This window comes from Dasypus novemcinctus, chromosome 24 (assembly GCF_030445035.2).
Source record: "Dasypus novemcinctus isolate mDasNov1 chromosome 24, mDasNov1.1.hap2, whole genome shotgun sequence".
Classification (NCBI taxonomy): domain Eukaryota; kingdom Metazoa; phylum Chordata; class Mammalia; order Cingulata; family Dasypodidae; genus Dasypus; species Dasypus novemcinctus.
The window spans coordinates 38,748,097-38,768,363 of record NC_080696.1 but is presented as its reverse complement, the minus strand read 5'-3'; the positions used below and the strand labels follow the sequence as shown (position 1 = coordinate 38,768,363).

The 20,267-nt window shown below is 49.5% G+C and overlaps 1 protein-coding gene across 2 annotated transcripts; it reads right to left on the bottom strand.

Moving 5' to 3' along the window:
• Window positions 1–1,069: 1,069 nt before the first annotated feature.
• On the bottom strand, window positions 1,070–15,171 carry ERGIC3 (ERGIC and golgi 3). 2 transcript variants are annotated; one of them, XM_058286980.2, is made up of 14 exons: window positions 14,982–15,171; window positions 14,774–14,844; window positions 14,578–14,665; window positions 14,241–14,360; window positions 10,239–10,332; window positions 9,423–9,588; window positions 9,228–9,285; window positions 4,424–4,438; window positions 3,757–3,788; window positions 2,612–2,708; window positions 2,456–2,520; window positions 1,620–1,756; window positions 1,482–1,537; window positions 1,070–1,294 (listed from the first exon to the last, which is right to left on the bottom strand). In XM_058286980.2, exons 1-14 carry the CDS (start codon window positions 15,067–15,069, stop codon window positions 1,215–1,217), a joined length of 1,167 nt encoding a protein of 388 aa, XP_058142963.1. In that variant the 5' UTR covers window positions 15,070–15,171; the 3' UTR covers window positions 1,070–1,214. The 2 variants fall into 2 exon arrangements, with proteins under 2 accessions (XP_058142963.1, XP_058142964.1); XM_058286981.2 differs by lacking the exon at window positions 4,424–4,438.
• Between the last annotated feature and the right edge of the window lie 5,096 nt (window positions 15,172–20,267).

Below are 20,267 nucleotides of genomic sequence, written 5' to 3'. Positions count from 1 at the left end.
CTCCAGGCTGCGTACCCCACACTCACATCTGAAGAGCCTGCTCACACTGGGCCACTGTGCCGGGGGGCTATGTTGCATGGGGCCTGGAGCTCAAGATAGGAGATCAACCCTCCTCCCAAACCACATGAGAGGGTGGAGGGGGCTTCCCAGAGAAAAGTCAGGATACTCGTAACAAGGGGGAAGGGTTCCTGGGTGACCCAGGAAACAGGGCTCACTACAACCAGTGCTGTCACCCCCAATTTACAGATGAGACTGATGCCCACAAGGAGAGACTAACCTAAGCCACAAAGCTCGTAAATGGTCAAATTGGAGGCAGTTCTGGCTGACTCCAGAGATTTAGCTATCTCTAACCTGGGTCTTCTGCCTACTCTCTCTGCTCCTTGCCCGCCCCTCCCATCATTGTCTTAGGTTGAAACTCCCAGAGACGATCTGATCAACTGAACCATTTGTCACCATCCCTGGCTCCCTGGGATGGGAAGTAGAGAGGTCTCTGGGCTTTACTTCTCACATGTAGAATGGAAGGCCCTGGTTAGATCCAGAGCCAGGCGTCCAGTGCTAGCTGCTCCAGAGTGGCTGCTGCAACCTTCCCTTTCCATATTCCAGTTTGGCCTCCACCTAGGAACCTGCAAAGGTTCGGGCTGGACTCCTCTGTGCACCAAGGGCCAACACGTGGCTGGGCACAGAGCAGGCCCAGAGAGTACAAGAGGACTGAGGGACCAAGCCCAGGGTGTGTGTGTGTGGGAAGATGGCAGCATTAGCTTTCACTGAAGAGGTGGCCTGGCACAGACTGCACCCAGGCCCTATTAACACTGTGGTAGAAAACACACAAGCCGCAGACCATGATGGTTCCAAGAAGTGCACCCTGGAAAAGTTCGTGTGAGCTCCAAAGGCCTGAAGGCCACAGCACGGGAGACTGAAGACAGGGCTGTGGGGTGGTCATCAGTCTTATGTAGGTAAAGCCCTGTTAGCTGGGGCATGCTGTTACAGCTGCCTTGCTAAGTGGCTGTTCCCAAGCCCCAGCCAGACTGTTAGCTCCTGGAACCCCAAGGATCACACAGAAACCAGCAGGTACTATCACAATTGATACATTTATCAACCTGGGGCTGGAGCTTTCTGAGCAGGGTGTGTGGGGTGGGTTGGAAGAGGCTGGGTTGAAGGAACACAAGGCCAAAGAGAAATAGGAGAGAGGGCATAACAGAAGGGGAAGGGGATGACTACGTTGTCTTCCCTAGATCAATTTTCTTCTGGATGGCGCGTGCTGAGTGGTAGATGAGTGAATCGATGAGTCCAGCCACTAGGGAGAGAGACAAGGGCTGGAGCTGGCCCACATGGGCCTTTGGCTTGACCTCAGGAGCATGTCACCTAACTGGCCAGGACAGCATCTCCCCTTGGCCTCAAGCTGCCATGGGCCCCACTTCACTCAACTTCCCTCAGCCTGCGGGCCCGGCTTCACACTCCCCACCATGCCCCCAGCTTCTTACCTGTAAACATGCCTCCAATGATAGCGCAGACGCCCGTCAGGAAGTGCGTGAAGGACCTGGCAGAGGGAGGAAGTGGGGCTGGAGGGCACCCCACCCCTGTAGGCCCAGGCCCTCCCCACTCCCTTTCCCCACCCTCACCTGTGCTTCTCTGTCAGCTTCACCATCATGGGTGAGAGCTCATAGAGCACGAAGACTCCAGGAAGGCCCTGGTCGCCCATCAGCCCGTTGGCGACCTTCTCATGTCTGGTCACAGAGAACTGATTTGTCCTCAGCACCTGGGGTGGGAGGGGAGCCTGGGCCAGGGCCAGGCTGTAGACCTGGCTCCCAACCTCCCCCAGTAGCACTATTCCCACTCTTGCCCCTCATCCTGCAGGGCCCCTGTATGGAAGGGGACAAGCAGCGCCATGTCGGTAACCAACACCAAGGCCTGGGGACCACTGCAGTCCCCTCCCCAGGCTTCCCAACTTTCCCTCCACTCACCAGCTCCTTACAGCTGACCAAACCTGGCTATGTCCCAATGACCCAGCCCCAGACTCTGCAGTTGTGGGATGAGAAGCGACTTTCCAAGGCTGCACCAAGAGCTCCTGGCAAGGCTGGGACAAACCTCCTCTGCCCCTTCGTGCCAAGACACCAAGCCCCAGGCCAGAGTAGAGAGGGAAGTAGGGGTCTGGGAAGGCTAATGCAGAGGGTTAGTCAGGCATGAGGGATAAGGGGAGACCACAGAGGGCCCATGAGGCAGGAAGACACCAGAGGAAAGGGGCAAGTAGAAAGTGCAAGAGCTCTGGAAACTTGAATTCCAGGCTTGAACTCTGGCTGTGAGACCCTGGGCAACCACCTAACCCTCTCTGAGCCTCGGTTTTCATCCACCATCCAAGAAGAACAGCATTGGCTTCCCAGATCGTTAAAGGAACTAAATGAAAGCCAAGAACCTGGCACCACAGGAGCCTCAGATCCCTGAGCTCCCATGGACTCACCTCCCCATCCACCTTCATGTACACTGTGGGGACAACCTTCACAAAGTACTGGAACATCATGGAGGCTGCGGAGAAGAGAGCATGGAGCATGGGTGCCAGGCAGGGCTTTGGAGCTGGGGGCCCTCAATGCTGTCTGACCCACCCCCAGACTGGTACCTTGGGGTGCAGTGACATTGGTGCGGTCCAGGGGGTTCACGATGCCTGGGTAGTCTTCCCCAAACGACAGGTGCCGGATGTAGTGGGTCATGTTGATCTGCAACGCCAGGGTCTGGGCCTCAGCTGGCAAAGCCCACATGGCAGTAGCAGGCAGGGGTGCCTGGCTCTGGGGAGTGCCTTGTGTGGGGTGGGGAATGGTGGGGGCTATCTGGGAGAAGCTCTGTGCCCTATGGGAAGAACCTGCCCAAGACAGGCCTGGCCCACTTCCACCTAGGGGCCCCTTCTCCAGAGTCTACAAGCTCCTGGGGCTCCCGGTGATAAGGCCCTGGTTTCCTTCGTATGTCAGCACAGGCAGGGCACTGACCCTGGCTGGCAGGGACTAGCCTAGCCTGAGTCCCAAGCCATGGAGATCTAGTGCTGGAGGGGCCCTAGCTTGCCCAGATGTCACCTCCTGTTCTGCCCCAATCTAGGTCAACTCAGCCACTAGAGCAGGGGTTTGTAACAAGGGGTCCATAAGCTTGAATTGAAATAAAAAAATAAAATTATTCATGTGGTGACGTGTTGGTGCAGGTGTGATGTAATAATATACAGTCTAGTGTGGACTTAGTAAGGGGTCCATGGTTTTCAACTGACTGCCAAATTGGTTGGTGGAACAAAAAAGGTTAAGAACCCCTGTGCTAGAGGAACTTTAAAAAATGCAAATCTAATTATGTCACAACCATACTTAAAATCTGTCAACAGCTATCCACTGCTCTCAGCAGTGTGGCCTCTGTCCCCTGTGGTCTGGCTGCTGCCGACCTCTTCAGCACTTCCTCTGCTCTGCTCCCCCTCTCACTGGTTCCAGGCATGTCTGTCCTCTCAGCCCCACAGTAGTGCCACATTGCCCTGAGGCTCTCTCTGCCTAGGACACTCTTGACCAGCCCCATCCCCTGACCCCAGTCCAGCTGATTCCTGCTCAGATCTTGGTTCAAAAGTCATTCCCAGCTGCTCAACTCTCAGACTAGACCCTGTCAGGACACGGAATGTTCTTCTATGTCTGTTCCTCCCATCCCAGGATGACCCTACAGAGAAATGAAGGCAGCAACCAGGTCTCTCCCACTCCCCCACCCCGTACCCGCCCACCATGGTTTCCACCTGGTACATACGTTGTCTAGGCCGAAGCTCTGCAAGTCATGTACTAGGAGAGAGGGGGGAAGTGTCATTAGGTGGAGCCCCCCGCCTTCTGGCTTCCTCAGAGCCCTCACTCAGGCCCCTTACCCTCCTCCCTCTGAAGTGGGGCCCTTCTGGCTCTGGACCCTCCTTCACCTCCAGCCTGGCACCTCCTGGTCCTGTTGATGGCAGCTAGGAAGGGCTGTGTGAATGTCCACATGCTCCGCAGGGGTCTTCCAAACACAGACCCTATTTCTTCCCTGACATACAAAGGGATCCTGTAACGGGCCTAACTCCAGGCCTTCACTCCCTCCAAGCCCCTGCTTGCATCTAAGGAAACAAAACTCACTGACTTTGGTCTCTAACTAGAAGTGATGACACATCACTGAACCCCAGCGTGAGGTGGGACATGGGATTTCTGTCGAGCTCTTTCCTTCACTCCATCTGCATCCCATTCCAGAACAAGTTTTTCTAGCCCTCTAACCCCAATCCCTCCTGCTGTCAGGAACCCTGCCTCAGATACATCCCAGTACTTTTCAAGAGTCACCCAGCAGCCAGGCCTGAGAGGGTACCCCATCCCCAACCCATCCAAACCTCCCCCCATCATGGGAGGCAGGCTCCCCCAGAAGAGGGCGCTTAGCCCTGGGGGGCAGGGCCACTTACTCTCCACAGCATGTACTGCAGCATGGGGGAGGGAAGGAGAGAGAAATGGTGATGACAAAGGGATTCAGAGTTTTACAGTGAGAACTATAGAGCAAGACGTGGTAGGAGGAGGGCTGGAGACAGAGTAGTGAGCACAGGCTGGCTCGACCCTCGCCTGACTCTGAGCAGACTCGCCACCTCATTGCCTGCACCTCTTTTCCAGGCCTTCCAGCCAGGGGCCGCACACTCTGTGGGTCAGACTACTACTGCCTCAGCAAAAGAGTCCGGCTCCAGCTAATGGCCACTTCCTGGTCCCCAAGGGAGCTGTTCCCTGGCTAGAGACTATGGTAAGGCCTGGGGGCAAAAACAAGGCAGCCTAGGAAGAACAAAAGAACTAGAGTCCAAAGAGCCATTTTCCTGGCTGCCAGATCTTGTGCAAATCACTTGCCCTTTCCGGGCCATCATGTTCTCTTCTGTAAAGAGCCAACCTGAGGATCAGGTAGGGTCTAAGATGGAAGAACACTTGGGAAATTTTTTAATGTAAGAGATCATCTATCCCTCCACCCCAAAATTATCAATAAGGATGTCAGAACTTAGCTTTCAGGCACTCAGTTTACCCAGATCTCTGGCCTTGGATAACTGTAGCTTGGCGTTTTGAACACCCTCTGGGAACAGCACCCCTTGCCCTGGGATCGATGTCTCAGTCCAAGTGGAGATGCAGAGATGCTGCTGTCACCTCAGCATTTACACCTGTGAGTGCCCACAAGGCACGTGCAAGGAGCTCGACCCTGACCCCCTTCCCGCAATCCCAGGGAGGCCACACTCCCTCTGATCCCCTCTGGAGTGAAGAGGGGATTCCAAAGCTCTGCCGGGCCTCTAGACCCACCTGCTTGCCCCCTCCCCGACACCCAGCCTCACCCCCATGAACTGCCTGCAAGTCCAGCGGAGCCATCTTCACCGGGTGCCTTCTCCTGCCCAAATCAGTCACTCTGCCTCAGGCCTGTGGAGCTTCTCAGCCCTGGGCTCTCTCCCACATCCCCTAAAATGACCTTGACTCCCGCCCCTCCCCCAATCCCTCACTGAGGCCTCCTTCTCAGTCATCAGCAAAACCCCTATATCCTCCACCTCTAAAAATTCCCTTCTGCTTCTTGCTTCAGCTACAAGTGGCTTTTCCTTGAAGGTACTTTATTTCTCTTGCAGTCCCCTCAAAGTGACTATCTTCTCTCCCTTCTCTGTAACTCTTTATTGTCACTTCAGGATCACTGTCCCTTGATCCTACTGCAAACCCCTAGTCTTGAAGTTCAGGTCACTCTACCACCAACTAGCCCTACTTGTTTTAATCGCCTAGAGCTCATAGTGCCCCTCAGGTCAGTCCTCCCACCCTGATTCTCAATGGTTTTAGCAAACACTGGCTCTTACTCCCCTATACTACCTCTGTCCTAACTGCTAGCAATTTCCATATCCACAAAGATGTTCCTTCCAATGGCCTGGCCTCCCAGTTCCTGAACTTGCTTGCCCACCCTGATCTTGTCCTCCACCCTACCTGTGCCCCCCACTCTGTTGGTCATTCCCTAAATCTTGTCATTAACCACAGTCATACCCCCTGATAATTTCCATTCCAAGCATCCTATTCTCCAACTACTAGCTTTAATAGTTTCTCCAGCTCATTCCCTCCAGTACCTCAAATCCAATAATTCTTTGACACCAAATCAAAGACCTGCGATCCACATTCCTTTGACTTCCTTGCCTTTCTCTTCCTTTGCTGCAGGCACCTGGCAATACCAAACCCTAGGTAATTCCAGTGCCTGCCCCCACCCTGCTGGAAAACCACACAACCATGTGGACTGGCTCACTTGGCATTCATGGCCACTAAGCAGGTCCTGAGGACAGAAACACTCAGAAGAGACTTTCCACATGCTTCCATCAACCCAGCTATCAAGCTACCTGGACCTACACAGCCTGCCTTCCCTCCTATTGCTGCTTGTACTTTCCATGCTTCTAAGGCACTAGATTCTATCTACTCTCTCTCCTTCTCAAGACTCCACTCCAGTCATTGTTCTCCTCTTGTCTCTGGAACAAACTTTTACCTTCTTTATTATATAATTTCTGACAGTATGTTAACATACTGTAATAGTGCCCAACGTAGAAAAACCTCCCTGGATGCCACATTCCCCTCCAGCTTTCTCTGATCCCTTCAAAGCAAAACTCCATAAGAGAGTTGTCCCCACTCTTTGCTCCAGCTCCTCTCCCACTCTCTCCTGAACCCACTCTATGCTGGTCCCTATCACCCCACCCAGACTGCTGTCAAGGTCACAAATGATTGCCATATTATTCATCCAGGGGCCAATTCTTAGCCCTTGTCTTATATGATATCCTAGAAGCATCTGGAACAGTTACTGAAACACTTTTGTTCCCTTGGCTTTCTTGGTTTACATTCCTTCCTCACCAGCATTTCTCTCTGGTCTCTGCTGGTCCCTCCCAATGCCTAGCCCTCTACATGTTGGAGGCCCAGCACTCAGTCCGTTATGCTCTCCTTTTCCCCATCTCCCCTCACCTCCAGGGTGACTTCATCCACCCCATGGCATTAAGTGACTGATGACTCCAACATCTGTCTCCCCAGGCCAGACTTCACCCCTAAACTCCAAACCTAAAGAGCGAACTGCTTACTTGACATCTTGGATGTCTAAAAGGACCCCCAAATCCTACTGGTCTGAACAGGTCAAAAGCTAAATGCTCCTTTCCACTCCCCACCTCCAAACACTTAAACCTGTTCCTCTGAGTATTCTCATCTGTGGAAGTTTGAAATTGTTTTATGAATCCCCAAAAAAGAAAGATTATGTTTGTGAAATAATTCATTCCTGTGGGTGTGAGGCCCTTTGAAATTTGACTACATCAGTGAGGTGTGACGCAGATTGAGTCTCTGCCCTCTTGCTGGGTCTGATATAAATGGAGACATCCAGGACAAGGGAGCTCAACTGTATTTGATCCTGCTGCGTGAAAGAAAGGTCTCCACTTTCACTCACAGTTGAGCTGCAAGGCAAGAAGCCCCCTAGAAGCTCAAAGAGCTGAGGCCCAGGGGGAGATGAACCATATGCTTGATAGCTTGCAGCTGGACTCAGAAAGAAAGCAGAGCAGCCAAGTCTGGAAGAGGAGGCCTGGAAAGAGACAAGTCCGATGTCTAGTTGCCCACAGCTGAGCTCCAGGAGAGGCTGGCAGATTCTGGAGAAGGCAGAGATTGGTGGTCATCTTGCTTCACCATGTGGCAGCTGACTTTGGTAAGAAAGCACCTCTTATGGTGCCTTGAGTTGGGACTTTTCACAGCCTTGGAAATGTAAACTTTTACCCCAAAGATCCCCTTTATAAAAGCTAACTCATTTCTGGTGCTTTACATCAGCAGTCCTTTGGCAAATTAAAATACCATCTCATTAAATGGGACCTCCAGCTGTCTCATTACTCAAGTTCAAAGCTTCAGAGTCAAATTTGACTCCTCTTTCCCTTACCCCCACATTGTTTGGCAACTCCACTCAGCTACTCCTTCAAAATATATCACTTTTCACCCCCTCTACCAACACTCTGGTTGAAGCCCCATCTTCTTTTGCCTGGACTGATTACTGCAATGCTATCCAGACTGGCCTCTGATTCTGTCCTTTCCCCCTACAGTCTCCCACAAAACAGTCAGAGTGCTGCTTACCTTTTAGAAGTCAGATCATGTATCACATCTTCAAAGCCCTAGAATGGCTTTCCCTCTTAGGCAGAGTAAAAGCCCAAGTCCCTCCAACGGCATTCCAGGTCCTTGTCATGTAACATGGCCCCTGTTGCATGCCCCTGCCCCTCATTTTTGATCATGCTCCTCTGCCTACTCTGCTCCAGCCTCCCTGTCTTGCCATCCTTGAACTTGCCAGGCCCATGTTCACCTTGGGATTTGCATTTATTAGTCTCTCTGCCTGGGGTACTTCCCCAGACATCCACACGGCTGGCTCCCTCCCTTTCTTCAGGTCTGGCTCAAACATCACCCCATCAGTCTGCCTTTCCCCAACTACCCTCCCCAGCACATTCTTCCACCCAGTCCTTCGCCTCCAATATCCTTATCCTGCCTTTTTAGCATCTATTAGATCACAGATTTTACATATTTGTCAGTTTCTCTCCTAGAATGTCCTGAGGACAGGGACTTTGTTTTGTTCACTGCTGTAACCTTAGCACCTAGACTAGCACCTGGCACACAGTAGGTGACTACTAGCTGGTGAATGCATAATCCACTAACTATTTAGTAATGAATAATTACTAAATGAATAAATGAGAATAAATCTCACTTAGTCATCCCAACAACTCTGTGACGTAGGTACTAGTATCATTATCCCCATTTTACAGAGGAAGAAATGAGTAGGGCTCAGTACTTCCCAGATATGACATAGCTGGGAGTAGGAGATCCCGTGTTCCAGCCCAGCTGTTTTTCCATAGGTCATCTGATACTGGGGGCTACCACTTAACAAGCGCCTTCTACAAGCCAGGCTGTGCTAAGGGCATCGTCCATCTCATTTAATCCACAAAAATCAACCTATAAGGTAAGTACCAACATCATCATTTTATAATGGAGGAAACTGAAGCTCAAAGTTTAAGAAACTTTCTTAAAGTCACACAGCCAGTAAAGAATGAAACTGATATTTGAACCCAGGTTGGTCTAGCTCACCAGCCTGTGCCAAACTGCAGTCCTGAGATGAGAGTCTGCTCTGGGCCAAGACAAAAGACTACCAGGCAGGTGAAGGGCACTCAGATTCCCCAAGGTGTCCGGGGTCTATCCCTCGCTGGTTGATGCAGGCTCACTCACCGTGCACATGGGACTGCTGGAAGCTCTTCCCAGGGGCAAAGTGGAAGTTTCCAGCCACCTGTAGGGAACATTCCTTTTAATTCTCCAACTGCAGCCTCCCTTCACCTCTGGAGAGGTGGAGTGGGCTCCCAATTCACTGCAGAGCTTCCTCAACCCAGCCCTGCTGGCCCCACCCTGCCCTGCTCCTTCCTGTACCTTGTTGACTTCCAAGAAGCCGTACACCTGGCAGCCTTCATTCTTCTGTTCCTGCATCTTCTGGCTGAAGCCCTCTCGCCGACACTGCTCAATAGTGTCTGGGTTCTTGAAGGCCCAGCCCCGGCGGCGATATGCCTCTCGCACATCCTCACAGGTGTTACAGCACCTGCAGAAGAGCAGGTGAGGAGTGACAGTGTCAAAGAGGCAGGAAAACAGTGCTGGCACCCACCTTGGGAAATAAAGCCAGAGCAGTTCTGACTGCTGAGGAATACTCTGCTAGCCTTATTCCCAAACACCAAATTTTCTCAAAGTGTGTTTCTGCAGTAGTAATAGGACTATTAAAATACATATTTCCAGGCCCTGAATTAGCCTCTCAGGGGTTAGGGCTTGGGAAACTGCTTTCTACATAATAGGAGTTGGCATATATTGAGGGCTTAGCCTCAATATATGGGCCTTCTGTCTCAGAGCTTCACATATATTATATAGAGTCCTTACTTCTTTCAAGGAAGGGGCTATTATTATCCCCTTTACACAGAGGCTTGGTCCAAGGACACATGGGGTGGAACCCAGGTGGTTAGACTCCAGAGACCACCTTGAACCATTTCTCCAGGCTGAGGAGCCAGGACCACATCAGCCTTGCCCCAAGGCAGGGCCCAGCCCGAGCCTCAGTTGCCTGTACCAGGATTAGTGACTGAGGCATACATCCCCTCTAGGTTTGTGGCCCAACCTCCCCACCTGCCAAGGAGTTGGCCTGCAGGTGAGGCTGGCTGACAGAAGCACCTGCCGGGAACCCTTCTCCCCAGACCCCAGGCTCACTTGATGTCCTCCGTCTCAGCACCATAGCAGCTCTCACAGCGATCAGGGTCCAGGGAGTCAGGGTCAAACACCTTTACCTCAACTTTCCCAAGCTCTAAGGAGAGGGCAGAGGCAGAGGCATTAGCTTACAGCAGACACGGTGGAACCTGCAACTCGTCCCTGCACTGGTCCTTTGGCCAGGGGCTTGGAAATAATAAAAATCATGTATAATGGGAAGCAGATTTGGTTCAACTGATAGAACATCTGCCTACCACATGGGAGGTCCAGGGTTCAACCCAGGGCCTCCTGAACTGTGTGGTGAGCTGGCCCACACACAGTGCTGATATGTGCAAGGAGTGTTGTGCCACGTAGGGGTGTCCCCCATGTAGGGGAGCCCCATGCACCATGAGTGCACCCCCTAAGGAGCTGCCCCGTGCGAAAAAAGCACAGCCTGCCCAGGAGTGGTGCCACACATACGGAGAGCTGACGAAGCAAGATGATGCAATGAAAAAGAGATGCAGTTTCCCAGTGCCGCCGCCAAGAATACAAGCAGACACAGAAGAACACACAGCGAATGGACACAGAGAGCAGACAACTGGGGGTGGGGGAAAGGGAGAGAAATAAATAATAAAAATAAAACAAAAGTCATGTATAAGAACAGCTAAATTTATTTAGCAGCCTTACTATGTGCACTTCCACACACCTATTTCTTTTAAAAGTAATAGTCATAAAACAGTAACAGTAAATACACAAATCTTAGCTGGGTACAGTCCACTCTACTTTGTAAACATCCCATTTATCCCCACCATGGTTCTCTGAAGGAGAGTTTCTCCCCATTTGACTTAAGAGGCTTAGAGAGAAGGGGTTCCTAATGCAGTACAGCAAGTGGCAGATTCCAGCTCTGATTCCAGTGTATTCCCTGAAACACTTGGCTGTTGTGCTTCTCCCCAGCCATACTCTGACACTACCCTGTCACAATTCTTGGTAATATCAATATCCAACACTTTGACCTCCCATCATCCAAGAGGCTTTATTCTGTCATCCCACCTCAGCCACCTATTTCTAGACCTTGTCATTACCCACAACATCAAACCCTACAAAATTCAATTCCAAATACCCCCCTCTTCAACTACTTATCCCTAACTTCCAGTTCAGTTATCTCTGGGACCCAGAATCTATCAATTCTTTGACTTCACTGACACTATCACCCCTTCAGGTCCTCACATCCCTCCTTGCCTTAAATTTCATGGTCCATTGTTATAATTGTTCTCTTGCACAAACCCCACAACTCACTTGCTTCTCTCCCCTTTCACTGCACCAGCCTAGCAAAATCCAAACCTTAGTTAAATTCAACACCCGGGTTGCCCAGCAATCCTAGTCAGTTCAAGGCCCCATCCTCTGGGAGAGTTAACTTACACCTTCTCCTCCCTCCTTAAACCTCTCAAGCCCCTCCCTCCTTCTTCACTATTAGGTAATGACCTTGCTTTCAATATTCACGAAGAGAAGGAACAGAACTTCATCTCACCACCAAATCTATCACCCCACCCACATTCTTCTCCAGGCCTGAGCCCATTTCCCTCATCTTCCTTTTGGTAAATCTTAAAGGGTCATCTATACTTGATGTCTCCACTTCCTTTTCTGTTCTTTGACTATTTTCTTCCCTAACAGTGACCTTAAGAGAAACTAATCCTTTCAAACTATTTCTCCAGGGACCTGTGGGTTGCCAATTACAATGGTCAATTCCCACGCCTTGTTTTGATGGCAATCAGTAGTCTCTGACAGGTGCTCACTCTCTCTCCTTGAAACTCTTTCTCCAGTTGACTTCTGGAGCACCTCCTGGTTTTCTCTTACCTCAGTGGCTAATCCCTCAGTCTTCCTTCCTGGATCCTCATTTCCTGATTTCTAAATGTTGGAGTGACACAGAGTGCAGACTCTAGACCTCTCTTCCACCTACATTCACTCCCTAGGTTTCCTCATTTAGTCTGATGGATTTAAATACCATCTATATACTGATAACTCCTAAATTTATTTCTCCAGAACCATTCCTCTAATTTCTAGTATAACCAATTGCTTCTTTCCAATCACTAGGATAAAAATCAGCATCCCAAATTTAACATGCCCCAAGTTGGGTATCCACCATCATCCTGATCTTCTTCTGTGGGAGCCTGCCTTCAAGATGTCTCCAATGGTCTCCACCTCCTGGCATTCACACCCCTGTGCAGTTCCCCTCACAAGGACTAGGGATAATCTGTGCAACCCCTCCTGTATTACAGAAATGATGGTGTGCAACTTCAGCAGTTAGGTCATAAAAGAAGTTGTAGTTCCCACCTTGCCCTCTCTTGGATCACTTATGCAGTGCAAGCAAGCTGCCACATCATAAAAGGTTCTCAAACAGCTCTATCAAGAGGTCCACATGATGAGGCACTGAGGCCTCCTACCAACAGCCAATGTGCAACTGAGGTCTTCTGCCAAGAGCCATCTGAGTGTGCCCTCTTAGAATTGGATCCTCCAGCCAGAGTCAACCCTTCAGATGACAGCAGCACCAGCTGACAGCTTGACCATAGCTCATGAGAACCCCGAGCTAGAAACACCCAACTAAGCCACTTCTGAGCTCCTGACCCATAGAAACCATGAAAAAAAATGTTTGATTTAAGCCACTAACTTTTAGGATAATTTGTTATGCAGCAATGGATTTTTTTAAAAAGGATTTTTCTTTAGGTTTTTTTTTTTTAAAGAGATACTCTTGGTAATACGAGATCCCTTTTTTTATTATTTATTTATCCCCCCTGTGTCCATTCACTGTGTGTTCTTCTGTGACCGCTTCTATCCTTATCAGCGGCACCTGGAATCTTGTGTTTCTTTTTGTTGCGTCATCTTGTTGTGTCAGCTCTCCGTGTGTGCGGTGCCATTCTTGGGCAGGCTGCACTTTCTTTTGTGCTGGGCGGCTCTCCTTACAGGGCGCACTCCTTGTGCGTGGGGCTCCCCTATGCGGGGGACAACTCTGCATAGCAGGGCACTCCTTGCGCGCATCAGCGCTGCACATGGGCCAGCTCCACATGGGTCAAGGAGGCTGGGGGTTTGAACTGTGGACCTCCCATGTAGTAGGTGGAGGCCCTATCCATTGGGCCAAGTCCGCTTCCCATAGCAATGGATATTTAACATTCCCCCATCTGTCCCCACCCCCCAAAACCTTCTCCTCTGGCATACCCATGTCAAGTCATTAATTAGCTTGGGTTAAAGGTCTTGGAATCATCCTTGATTCTGCTCTTATACCCCACATCCAATCCTGCAGCAATTCTATTGGTTCTACAGGTGTTCACATATATTTGTTAAATGAATGATTGAAAGAGCTCCCTACCAGAGTGATCCCTAGAATTTGAAAACTCCTAGCTTTGGGGAGGGTTTTGCTATGATGAGAAACTGAGTTAATGAAGCCACAAGGAGGTAGCCTAAAAGAGAGGAAAGAAGCTAAAAGTGAGTACCCACTCTGTACTAGGCATTTTACATATATTGCCTTATTTGACTCCTACTATTTACCACTGTTTTATAGCTGAGGTTCAGATTACAAGAGATAAAGCTAGATAAGAACAACACTAGCAGTCTGGCTCTAGAGCCCAAACTCTTAACTTTGAGTCACCCTACATTCCAAATAATTAAGATTAGAATTCAGCCAAATGGCTAAGGAAGCAAACCCTTAGAGAAGCTCGAGACTGTCTGGAGGATTTCTACCAAAGCAACAGCACACAAGATTCACTCCCAACCCTGAGTAACCCAAATCACAACAAGCAGGGATTGGGGACCTCTGAGAATGATAGATAAGAGTACCCTATTCAATACGAATGGGGTGGAGGCCTGGAGTTTTAGTTCTCTCCAACTCTTAAGAGATGGGGGACATAGACAAGCCTCTTGATCTTTCTGGGTCTTAGTTGCTTCATGGGTCATGGAGACTGCCATAGCCCACTTGCCAGAAGGTAGGGCTTGGGCATGTCCGGATCCAAGTCCTGGCCCCCTCCCTCTGGTTACCATGCCGCTCTGCCTCTGAGCTCACGGGGATGCCATCCTTGTCCAGCCGTTGCTTGAAAAGGTTGTGTTCCACATCCAGCTGCTGTTCCCCAGCCACATCCATGGCATCGATGCTCAGATCTGGAAGCAGGAAGTCCGGCTAAGGTACTGGGATCATAGGGACAATAGGATGTGGGTTTTGGAGAGGATAGGGATACTGGGCCTGTCTTGGGGCAGGATCTGTGAAAGGAGGTTTGTCCTGGTGTCCGGTCCAGAACTAATGTTGGAGGTGTGACTCTGGAAGTCAACCTGAGAACCCTGGTACTTGCAACAACACGCATGATGGGTAGGTACTCACAGGCACAAGGCATGTGTGGAAAAAGTACATCGATGTTGATCTTCAGTTTATCTCCCCGCGACTTGTCCACGTACAGCTCAGGATGCACCTGGGGCAGCGACACCTCAGTAAGGTTGGCCCCAAGCCTCACCCACCTCCACAGGCCCTACCCCTGGAATGTGAAGCCCCGCTCAGGTACTAGACCCCGCCCCCTTACCTCAGTGGTGAGGTAATACTGCAGCTCGGACAGGAACAGCAGCAGCATGAGAAGACCACTAACAATGGTCACTGCAAGGCGAGGAGCAAGGGTCAGGATGGCTTCTCTTCCACCGCCTCAGTCCCCGGCAGGCCACGCAGGATCCAAGCGCCCGGGCCAAGCTCTAGGGTAACCCCCGCCCCGCGACCCCGGCCCCGCCGTGGCCTACCCGTGGCGCCCCCGCAGGTCTTGACCCGGAAGTCTTCCAGAGTCTTGGGGTAGGCATCGAACTGCTTCAGCTTCCCCAGCGCCTCCATGGGGACCAGCCGGAAAAGAGACTCCAGGCGGCCCGCCCCTGCAGCCTCCAGCTTCCGGCCCGGAGCCGGAGCCACGCCCCCTCCCTTTCCGCACGCAGGCGCAGCAATGCGCTCGCTTGGCCCCACCTCTCGCATTCACGCTAGCCGCCCCGCCCACCGGTGCTTGACACGCCCCCACGTGCCGGCGACTGTCTTGCTGGTACCTAGAAGGGCCTCGGTGGTCCGGGGATCCTTTGTGAAGCAGGGTGCCAGGAGGTCTCTGCAGGGTAGAAGCAGAAATAGTAGCATTCCCTTACTGTGTGCCAGGAGTTGTCCCGAGTGTTTCACATCACACTCTTGTAGCATCTTGGAATATCCTAAAATAGTGGTTTTCAAAGTGTTGCCCCGGATCAGGAGCATCATTATCACCTGGGAACTGGTTAGATATGGAAATTATCGGACATCATCACAGACCCACTGAATCAGAAATGCTAGGAGGGCGCCCAGGTGATTCCAATACACACCTAAAATCAGAATCACCATAGAAAGTGGGTGTGACTTTTATCTTCATTTTCTGCGGCCTGGAGAAGCTAAATAACCTGCCCAAGATAACAGCCAAACTAATGGCGGGGCTTGATTCTAACCCAGGATTCCCGCTTTATGAAATAAAAGCGCCAGGTGCTGGGTTATGGTTACACCCTACATTATCACATCTGTCTCTTTCATTTACATTTTTATTTTAAAAATCACCAGGTCATAAAGATATATGCATGAGATTGTCACTGACAAAAAACTGGAACCAACGTGAATGCCTGTTGCTAGAGAATGATTGAATAAAACATATCCTTCCATTTTATGGAATTTTATGCAGCTTTTCAAAAGAATGAGGTAGATTTACCTCATTATATTATATTATATTATATTATATTATATTATATTAAGATAATATATTATATTAAGAATATATTGCTAAAGAGAAGAAGTTGCAAAGTAATGTGTATTATATGATTCCACTCTTTAATTAAATTAATTCTTTCTGAGGGAATATGTGTTTGTGTGATCGTGAAAGATTTAGAAGGATTAATATTACACCTTGGGGTGGGATTGGCAGGGGGATTTTCACCAAAGCCAAAGTTTCTTGGGTTTCCCTTAACAAAGTGGCTGGCGGGAGAAACCTGGGATTCCTCTTCTATTATCTAGGTTTCAGAGTTCTGGGAGGAAAATTCTACCAGAAACATTTAGAAAGGAATTTGCTCATATAATTAACCCTAAAGCCTGTGTGACAGTTTGAGATTATTTTTGTGAATCCCAAAAAGTGAAAGATTATGTTTGTAAACTAATCTATTCCCCTGGGTGTGATACCCTTTGATTATATTAAATTCAGTGAGGGGCCTCTGATAAAGGTTACTTGATAAAATCAATTAGGCTACGTCAGTAAAGGGTAACTCAGATTGAGTCCCCACCCCCTTGGTGGGCAAATATAAATGGACACTCACTGAAGAAGACTCACAGAAGAGAGAGAACTTTATCTTTCTTGATCCTGGAGCCCTGGGGAAAGATAAGCCATTTGCCTGATAGCTTGCAGCTGAGAGAGAGGCAGCCCTAAGAGATAAGCCCTGTGTCACACTACAGCTGAGAATGGGAAGAAGCTGGGCCCACGAAACCTTAAGAGAAAGAGGAAGCCTAGGAAGGGGAGACCAGGCAGAGATCAGAGACCTTCTTGCTTCCACATGTGGCAACAGACTTTGGTGAGAAAGCAACCTTGAGTTGGACTCTTTAGGGCCTTGTAACTGTAAACTTTTACCCCAAATAATACCCTTTATAAAAGCCAACAGATTTCCGTACTTTGCATCAGCATCCCTTTGGCAGACTGCTACACCTTGCTACTAAAATAAGTGTGATCCTTGGACCAAACGCATTGGCCTCACCTGGGAGCTTGTTAGAACTGCAGAGTCTCAAGCCCCGAACCACACCTGCAGAATAACTGTTAGAAAGAAAGCTGTACCTGTAACAAAACAAAAGCTCACCTGATTGTGGAGGAGAAAATAATTTTGTTAATAAAAAAAAAATAATGAAAAAAAGAATTTTATTAAGGATCTTGCAAGAACGGGCCCACGACCTGGATAAAATGGTGGGCACGCCAAACAGCAAGAAACACTATTTATACCCTAAACCTAACATGCCGGTCCATCCCCTCTTCCCCACTGATTGGGTATACTTCAGGGGTTACAGCCTATAGGAATCATCTAAGTTCCCGGTTTCCCTACACTCAGAGGGCTGGGCAGGTTCCCGCCGCTTTCATTCCTGGCGCACTTTTCAAATTTGGCGCCATTTTCACTATTGGCCCCGCCCCCAAGTCTCACCATTGGCCGTCTCGCTTTGGCCCTGCCCCCAGCACGCACCATTGACCCTCCCTTGTTTTGGAGCCACTTTTCAAATTCTTGGCTCTCCAAAGCTGCTAGAACTCCTACACTACCTGCTCAAACAGCAAAGCCGGCTCCGGCTGCCCCTTGGTGAAAATTAAACAACCCTTTCCCACAATAATCTGCATTCCACAAGACTCCTCAAGTGATTAGTAAGCACATTAAAGTTTGAGGAGTACTTCCCTAAAAGTTTATTTGCCTTAAAACAGAATTTCCCACACAGGAAAATAGCAGGACAGGAAAAAAAATCTAATTTGCTCAAAGATTGCACTCAATTCACATTCAAAAATATAATCATTCCCTCATGCAAACCATACTCCAACATCCACACATGCTATGCTTCCTGCCCCGTGAAGGAGAGAGTAATTAGAACAGTCCTTGCCTTCGAGAAGGTTACCGTCCTAGTGAGGGATAGCAACAAGTAATAATAATAGCTATCATTTATTGAGCCCCTACTGTATACTAGGTTCTGTCCTAGGCTCTTTACCTGTATCTGCATCATATCAGTTCCTCTCAGGGCAACCATAGAAGGTGAGTGATATTATTATTCTCAATTAAAAGTTGAGGGAAGTTTAAATTTGCTTGGTCACATGGGTTATATGCTAAGACCTGAATTCCAGTCTGTCTCATATCAAGGCCCACAGTTCAAAGAGTGTCCATGACATAAGATCAGAACTTCGAAAAGAGGTGTCATAGGGGATCATGGGAATCTGTAGGAGAGAGGGATCTAGCATGCTGGGTCTGAAAAAGCTTCCAGTGGGGAGAGGAGGTAACACTGAAGCTGGGTGCTTTGTGGCAATGCGACTGAGGAGAAGCTGAGTAAAGCCAGAGTTTGCCCTTAGGTTGCAGTTTGCTAAGGAGAAGAAGGGGAAACATATTAGTTGAACACTGAGTATATGCCAATGCTGAACCAATTCTATCCTCAGAACAACCTGGGAGGCAGGTACTATTTAAGTCCCATTGTATAGATGAGGAAGTCAAGGATTAGAGGAGGGGAGTGACTCTGCCCAAGTTCACCAGGCAGAGTGGATGTTCAAGGCCAGGTTTCTCTGGCTACAGAGTAGACAGAATCTATTCTCAGATGCCCAATGACAACATCAGTAGAAAGTCCCCTTTCTGAACTGTGCCTAGTCCTAGTCATCCACATTTGGCCTCCAAACCTTCCCTTCTGAGTGAGGCTCCAAGCTAAATGACAAGCTGAAAGGCATTTACTTAATCCTTAACTCCTTCAACACATACTTATGGAGCACTTCTTTGTTCCCAAGTCTCCCTTTGGTTATGGGGATGCCATGGTGAATAAGATAGACATGGTTCCTGCTTGCCCTCAAGGAGCTTTCAGGCTGGGGTAGGCAGAGGTAAACACAAAAATACATCAAGGAAAAGAAATGGGAAGGACGGAAAGGAAGGAAGGGAGGGAGAGAGGGAAAAAGCAAGCAGGCAGAAGGTGCTTTGTCCTGTGAAGGAAGTAAACGGGACTGTAACAGGGACAAAGGAGTGGAGGCTTACTGTTTTAGAAATTCCCGAATTTGTGGGGGGTCCTTGCCTCTTGTAGATTCTTTTCGGTGGTCATGACACAGAAGTAATAGGAGAACAAGACCCTTGTAGAGTCTTCACTCCTCACAATGTCAGGCTTAGTCCTTAGCTTCAGCCCTCTCCGACTTAGAGGGGCCATTTGACCTTTGGGGCCCTTGCAGTCTGCACAGGAGTGGCTTCTTCTGCACACGGGGCAGACCGCAGGGGGAGTCACCGGTCACCTTAATTGTAGCCTACAAGCCAGACCAGAGAAGGGGAGGGCTTTGGCCCTTTTTATTATCTCTTTATTTTCAGATTTTTAATTCATTCCCCGCCCCCCCCCCCCCCCCCCCTGCGTTGTCTGTGTCCATTTGCTGTATGTTCTTCTATGTCGGCTCGCATTCTTGTCAGTAGCACTGGGAACCTGCGTCTCTTTTTTTGCTGCATCAGCTCTTCATGTGGGCAGTGCCACTCCTGGGCAGGCTGTGCTTTTTTTGCTGGGGGAGGCTCTCCTTACGGGGTGGACTCCTTGCGCGGGCTCCCCTATGGGGGGGACACCCCTGCATGGCACGGCACTCTGCGCTCATCAGCACTGCGTGTGGGCCAGCTCCACACGGGTCAAGGAGGCCCGGGGTTTGAATCATGGACCTCCCATATGGTAGGCAGCGCTCTATCAGTTGAGCCAAATCTGCTTCCCCCTTTAGTTATTTCATTCTGCCCAATCACAGCCTTCTTTGGCCTTGTTTAGGACACTGACGAGCTTGTCTGAAATCTTTATGGAGTAAAGGTATCTGCAGATGTTACATGTTTTCTTCCCCCAGTGCAAGTGGGCGGTTTTCCTCCTGGTAGACTCATAGAAACGTCAGTGTATCTGGATTGAAATCAAGAGTCACAATGTAGAACTCCTGCTGTTCCCTTGAGAAGGAGGAATCGTAACATGGCAGTGTCAGAGAGTCTCAGGCCCCAATTCAGAAAGCTTCTCGGGCCTTCAACAGTTCTTATAGGTCAGTATTCAAAATGAGTGACATTTAAAATGAGACTTGAGAAATTAAAAAACAAAACAATACATTAAAAAAATGAGAGCTGAAGGAAGGGAAGGAAGCAGGAATATGAAGTGCTGGGGATTCGACTGAGAGGGAGTAACATATTCCAGGAAGAGGAGCTGCCAGTGCAAAGGCTTGTGGCAGGAAAGAACTTGGAAAGATCTAAGAACAGAAAAAGAGCCAGAATGGCTGGAGAATGTATGAGATGAGTGAAGATCTGGGATTTTATTTTGAGTGCGAT